The 6,922-nt window shown below is 55.9% G+C and overlaps 1 protein-coding gene across 2 annotated transcripts in view; it reads left to right on the top strand.

Annotated features, from left to right (window-relative positions):
- PRKCB (protein kinase C beta) overlaps nucleotides 1–6,922 on the top strand; it is a 104,750-nt gene that overhangs the window by 38,266 nt on the left and 59,562 nt on the right. For both annotated transcript variants that reach the window (XM_015643015.3, XM_015643016.3), the window contains exon 3: nucleotides 5,153–5,235. In XM_015643015.3, coding sequence (XP_015498501.1) covers nucleotides 5,153–5,235 — 83 coding nt within the window. The remainder of the gene's footprint in view (nucleotides 1–5,152; nucleotides 5,236–6,922) is intronic.

Below are 6,922 nucleotides of genomic sequence, written 5' to 3' on the forward strand. Positions count from 1 at the left end.
TGGGATCAGTGGCTTTTCCTCCTCCCCCATCCCAGTGCTGCCGTGTTCCCAGCAGGGAGATCAGCAGGATTCTGGTGTTTTCCAGGGGACAGAGGTTTCCCATTCCGTGGTGGAGCAGACCCAGGGCTGGGCAGGGAGGGCAGCCCTGGTCCCCCAGCCAAGGAGCCCATCCCCATCCCTGGGGCTGTCCAGAAATCCCTGTGCTCACAGCTGTTCTCACTCTGTCCCTCTGGAGCTGACAGGGAAACCGCTGAAGTCTGAGGAGCTGAAGATTGTTGTGCTGTAAGAACCCCAGAAAGCTTTTAACCAAAGCTGGGGATTAAATCCAAAGAGCGCAAATTTTAGCTCAGCTTCTCTCTCTGTGTGCTCTAAGTGATTAAAAGCTGTAAAGCGCTGTCAGAAATTCAGGACTTCCCCTCCTGGAGCCCTTCTTTCCCCTTGTTTTATGATTACCATGTCTCACTGCCTCTGTTTGATGTCCTGAGTGTGATTTTGCAGCATGGAATGGGAACTCATGGGCAGCTCTTGGGTCCCTCAGCGGGGCCAGGCCGGTTCCTCTGACCCCGGGGGTTTGCCCAGCGTAGGTGGAGCAACACAAAGCTCCCTTTAAAAGGCTTTTTCTTTTAAAATTTCTTTTGGTGTTATTTTGTTTCCTTCAGTTTTGCTAATCTGAATTCCAAGCTGTTTCCTAAAGCTGTTGTTCTCTGGGAAGTGGAGTCGTTATCCAAATGAGAATATCCACAGGTTGGGAGGGAGCAGCTCCACACTGAGATATGCTTGAAATAATCTTTGAGCTTCCCTGATATTGGAGCCATCTGCCAAAGCTCAGCTCCCTCAGCTCCCTGGGGATGGCTGAACTCCTCCCTGGCTTTGATTTTTTAGATGAATCTTGCTTGAACCTTCTTCTGTCTCTGTTAACCCTCCATCTGTCTCCCTTTCTTGACATGCTGTATCCAAGACTGTTCCTGGTGCTTCCAGACCTCTCCCCGGCCTGAGGGAGGGGAACAAAGGCTTCCCTGTGCTGGGAATGTGTTCTGGGAAGGGGTGGACTCAGGAAGCTCCAGAGGTGACACCCCTGAATTATTCATTTTGCGAAGGACTCGGCAAAATGGATTATTCCCTTCTTGAGAACATTGGGACAAGGAGTTCATGCAATGAAATTAGAGCAGCAAATGGAGATGGAGTGGAAGGCAGGGCTGGCTCCTGCAGGAGCCGTTTGTCTCGGCTCTGGGGAGGGCTGGATGCTTTCCTGCAGCTGAGGATGTTCCGTGGGGGAGACGGGGCCGGTCCCACCTCGTGTGCGGGAGCGAGCAGGGTTTGTCAGCCCTGCTCCTCCGTGTGCCAGCGGTGCCAGGGCTTTGTGCTCCCCAGCAGGGGCTCAGCATCTCAGGAGTTTGCCAACGCTGCCTTGAGCCTTTCCTGGGCTCCCAGATCCCCGGGAATAGCTGTGCTTGTGTTGGGCTGGCTCCCAGGCTAGCCTGGGTAAGGAAAGCTTTGGGAAAGGCTTTTCCTGGGCAGAACCCTGACCCGGGAGGGATTTTGTATTCTGAGAGCAAATCCTTGGGCATGGCTGGATGTTGGGCAAAGCAGGCGAGCGTGTGAGGGGAGAGGAGCGAGGTGAGGCACGGCAGGGAGAGCTCCCGAGCTTGTTGACACGGTGTAAACAGGAGAGGAGGGAATACCCTGCAGGAGCAGGGAATGCAGCCCCCGGCATCTGCAGCCTGTGCTGCTGGCTGCAGGGGTTTGCAGGGAAGCAGCTGCTCCCAGCTTGGAGCTGCAGTTCTGCAGCCTGTCCCCCTGTGAGCAGCTGGAGCTGGGGGATGCTGTGCTGAGAACAGCCCTTCCCCTGCTGGAGCTGCAGCCAGACGTGTGCTCTGCAGCCTCCAAACTCCTGGAACACATTTTCATGTGGTTTTCCTGATTGGCAGCTTCTGGAATCAGCAGGGAATCAGTGGGGAAACTGCTTTATGGTTTTTCTGGAGGGTTTTTGAGCAGTGCTTTAAGCCAAGACGCCTTTCTCTGTGTGAATATATATATATATATATATATGTGTGTGTGTGTGTGTGTATATGTGTGTATATATATATATATTTAAGCAATACTGTGTTAGCATTTTCTAGCATTTTCTTTCCCCTCATCCTCCACAATAAGATGTTTCCTAGGGTTTGAGAATGCCCTGCTGCTGTTGTGCTTTCTTAGCTTTCAACCCCAAACCTTCCAGGAGATCTTTTTTCCGTGTCAGGATCCCAGGGAACAGAGGAGTGCGACCTTGCCCTGATGTTTTGGTGCAAATCTTTCCAGATCTGAGACACTGTGCTGGGGCTGCTGTGAAAAATGTGTGTTCCAGAAAATCCCCTGAGGCTGTGGAGAGTTTCTGGGCTGGGGGCTCTGCCTCTTGCCTTCCATGGGGTTTGTGTCCTCCCCTCCTGCCAGGACAGGGGGGTCTCCCCAGAGCCCTGTCATGGAGCTGGCCCTGCTTTAGGGCCAGGAAAAGCTCCTGCATGGTGCAGTAGGGAATGGCAAAGGTTAATCTTTCATTCTTGTTGTGTACAAATGACTTGGGATGTTTGTAGCCAGCCAGTGGGATTTGATAACTTTATTACCCAAATAATAAGATTTACAAATTAACTGTCTAATTAGCAACCTGGGAAAGCTGCTGCTCGTGCTGGGGTTTCTAAAGTGACAAAGACATGGCTTAAACTGCTGAAGTGTGATGACAGCAGGAGGGCACGGCAGTGGCAAGATCTCTGCAACCTCCTCACATCCATTGGGCAGGTCACATCCAGGAGCTGAGATGGGATCACTGACATGAGATCCCACTCCTGATCATTCCCTTGGCCCTGTTTTCCTTTTGCATGGCTGGAGCACTCACCTAAGCACGTGGGAGGTGTTCCAGTGGATCCTTCTGAGGCACGTGGAGCTTCCTTGGGAGTGCTGGACGCAGAGCCCCGGCTGCTGCTGGGTGCAGGGAGCTCTGGTTTGCCCTGGGTGTGTAGGGAAGGGTTCTGCTTGCCCATCTCCCACTGGGTTATCCTTGCCATAGATTAGAATTACAGAATCTTGGAATGCTTTGGGTTGGGAGAGACATTAAATCCCATCCAGTGCCACCCCTGCCATGGCAGGGTCACCTCCCACTGTCCCAGGTGCTCCCAGTCCCGTCCAGCCTGGCCTTGGGCACTGCCAGGGATGGCCTTTAAGGGCCCTTCCCACCCAAAGCCTTCTGTGGTGAGTTCAGCCTGGTTTCAGGTAAATTCAGCTCAATCTCCTTCCCTCTGCTGAGCAGGAATGAGCCCAGCTCCTCTGGGAAGCTCCCAGCCCAGCCCAGCCTCTGGCAGCAGCGCCCGTGCTCAGGGTGGCACCGAGCTTGCTGAGTTTGTACACACACTTCAGGAGAAATCCTGCTAATAGAGTTCTAATTTCTTCCTTCCTGCTTCCCAGATGCTCCTGCTCTCCATAGACAAATGACAGAAATGGTGAGCAATGCTTTCAAGAAAATGTTTGTTTGTTTGACTCAGAAAAGCAAGTGAGAGGTCCTGCAAGGAGAGAGCTCTTGGCAGCTGTTCTGCCTCTAAAACCTTCTGGGTTTGTTTCTGTTCACAATGGAAAATGTGAAGAGGAAAATGAATTTACAGCTGGATGTAGCAGGAACAAGAAGGGGATTGTGAGGTTCATGGCTGATGTCTCTTGCCTTTTCCTTGCTCCTTAGGAAAAGTTCCATGTTGCTGCAACTGGAACTTGCTCCGTTCTCACACAGCTCACTTTGGTTCCTGTGCTGTCTCCAGACCTCAGTCCCTGCTCCTCATCTTCCAGAGGCTTTTATTCAGTGTAACTGCAGCTCTTGGGAAATCCAGGAGAGGATGTGGTAGGTGGGAGAGCCCTGAGGCAGAGCAGAGTGTGGTGCCCAGGCTCCCCTCAGAATCAGGGCTTGTTCCCTTTGCTCCATTCCTGCCTGGGCTCCCTTTGGGCCCCTCGGGGCTGAGCTCCCATGGTTGGGAGGGGCATGGGATGGATGCTCGGAGCTGAGCATCCCTGTGCAGGTGGCCCAGGCCAGCCCTGGCAGCCGGGAGGTGACAGAGGGGACATGGGCTGTGAGGGGGTGCCTCTGGTCCCCCAGCAGCGCTGCCATCTCCAGCTGCAGGGCCAGAGAGGGGCTGAGAGCCTTGGAGGAGAATCTGGGCCAGCAGTGGACGCTACCTACAGTGACAAGTGATTCTCTAAGGTCTGTCACTGAAGGTGAGGTGCTTATTTGGCATTTGGGGGAAAATCAGCCTTGAAATAGAGAGCTTTGGCTGCACCAACTGCAGAAGCAGTGCTGGCAGCTCCAGGCGGGCACGTGCTGAAGGGGTTCGGTGGTTTAGGGGATGGGGGTTTAGCTCTGGTACTTCTGCTGGAGGTCTCTGGGCAGTGGGGATGTCGGGATTGATCTCCCCGTGCCGCTCCAGAAGGGCAAGGCTGTCATTGACGTGTGTGAGGGGAGGAAGATGTGCGTGTCTTCTGGTCTGGCAAACGGAGGCTGGGGAGATGCTGAAGAAAAGCAGAGCTGTGGGAGGAAAATTGCCCACCTGTTCCCTTCGGTACAATCTTCCATTTTTGGCCACATGCACTTTTCAGCTCAGATACCCGCGAACGCCAGATTCTCCCTCTTTTTATTCCCGGCGGTGACCTCAGAGCGTGTGCCGCGAGTGACAATGAGCTCAGAGGAACAGAAGTGTTCCCAGCCCTCCTCTGACGTTCACTCAACACTTTGTTTGTTCTGCTGAGTTTTACCAAAACGCCCGCTCTGGCTGGGGATATTCCATAAGGTTTAAAAACCTGCCACGGGTTTGGTTTAAAACCCTGCCACGGGTTTGCTTTAAAAATCTGCCACGGGTTTGGTTTAAAAATCTGCCACGGGTTTGGTTTAAAAACCTGCCACGGGTTTGGTTTAAAAATCTGCCACGGGTTTGCTTTAAAAACCTGCCACGGGTTTGGTTTAAAAATCTGCCACGGGTTTGCTTTAAAAATCTGCCACGGGTTTGGTTTAAAAATCTGCCACGGGTTTGGTTTAAAACCCTGCTGGGGCTGCTGGGGAATCCGACGTGGTTCTGCTCCCTCTGGGCTCTCGTGGTGCCGGTGCCGTGCCCCTGACGCTGTCCCTGTGTTCTCTTTGCAGTTTGCTGTTTCGTGGTGCACAAGCGGTGCCATGAGTTCGTCACCTTCTCGTGCCCCGGTGCCGACAAGGGCCCTGCCTCGGATGTGAGTACAGCTCCTGCCCCTGCCTGAGATGCTCCTGCAGCTTCCAGGGCACTCCCGGGTTGTTGGTTCACAGGAATCTCTCATTTATGGGAGAGTTTTGTTTGGAAAAGCCTCCAAGAATCACCAAGTCCAACAATTCCCCAGCACTGCCAGGTCCTCCTCCACCCCACATCCCCACGTGCCACATCCACGGGGCTTTTAAATCCCCTCAGGGGTTGGGATTCTGTAGTTGTGGGGACTCCCGCAGGTTCCTGGGATACTTAAAACACTCAAACCACCCGAAAACTTGTGCTCAGCAGAGCGGAGGGAGCACGTGGGGAGGCAGAGATTTCCCTTTGGGGCTGAGCCCGCAGCCTTGTCCCGATGTCCTTCCATCCCTTGTGTCAGAAAATCACCCCAGCACCTGCTGGCCAAGTCCCCACCCTGCTTTGCCCGAGGATTTTATTTCCCAGTGGATCCCCTGGGCTGGGGGCAGCGGAGCCGGTCCGTCTGGCAGCTTCTGTGTTTTACCGTGGAAACTGCCTAATTTGGGGAACTGCTGGGAGAGAGGAGCTCGAATTGGGGAAACGACAGAGCACCACAGCTCTCACCCTTAAAAATAGAAGCGGTGGGAGCAGGCGGCGTAACAGGCTGCGGAAGGTGGAGGCTCAACACGCGCTGCGGGCCGCCCTCCCGAGAGGAGCCGTGCCCTGTGCCGGGGCAGAGGGGCTCCGGGGGATGGGGCTCGGGGGGCATCAGCAGTTGGCGAGGTTTGTTCCAGCCCGGCTGGTGCTGTTCCCTCTCCTGAGCCGCGCCTGCCAACGCAGGAGCGGCTGCGGCCCCGCCGGCCCTTCCGCCAGCGCCAAGCCGGGAGGGGGTGGCAGGGTGGCACTGCTGTCACCCACGGGACAGGAGCCCCTGAGGGCTTCCTGTGCCAGGGACAAGCTGGGGCTGCCGGTGGAGGCGTGGGCAGGAGCTGCTGCCTGCCTGGAGCGAGGGAGAGAGGCTGAGGCTGGGCTGGGTACCGGGAGCATCCCTCTTCCATCTGCGGCGCACCAGGACCGTGCAGGGGACCAGGGGGGTCCGTGTGTGCCCAGCGTCTGGCCCGGAGCAGCTCACTGGAGGGGATGGAGCTGCAGCAGAGGGGAGTGATGGTTTGCACTGCTCACCTTCCCATCTCAGCCTTTTCTCCGGGCAGTTTCGCTCCCCGCTGCAGAAACGGGGCAAGGAGAGCCGGGAGGGAGCTGAGAAATGCGGGGATGGCGGTGGGGGGTGATGGGGGCTCACTGAGGGCTGAGCTGGCAGTGCAGGTGTCCCTGTCCCCCTGGGGATGTGGCAGAGCCCTGGGGATGTGGCAGAGCCCTGGGGATGTGACAGAGCCCTGGGGATGTGACAGAACTCTGTCCCTGCGGAGAGCCGGCGGTGCCCGAGCCCCTCTCCGTGCCCTGATGTGGCACCGTGGGGCTCCCCTGGCCGTGTGCCCGCAGCTCTGGCTCTCCCCTGCTGTTCTCAAGCGCACACAGACACTGCAGGGTGCCCTGGCACCGTGGGGTGCATCACCCACCCCCTGCTTCACGGGGTCCCTGGGCCCGGCTGAAGCCTGGCTGACTTCGGGCAGCTTTGGGCAGCTTTGGGCAGTTTTGGGCAGTTTTGGGCAGCAAATTTGGGCAGTTTTGGGCAGTTTTGGGCAGCTTTGGGCAGCTTTGGG

Source organism: Parus major, chromosome 14 (genome assembly GCF_001522545.3).
Source record: "Parus major isolate Abel chromosome 14, Parus_major1.1, whole genome shotgun sequence".
NCBI lineage: Eukaryota > Metazoa > Chordata > Aves > Passeriformes > Paridae > Parus > Parus major.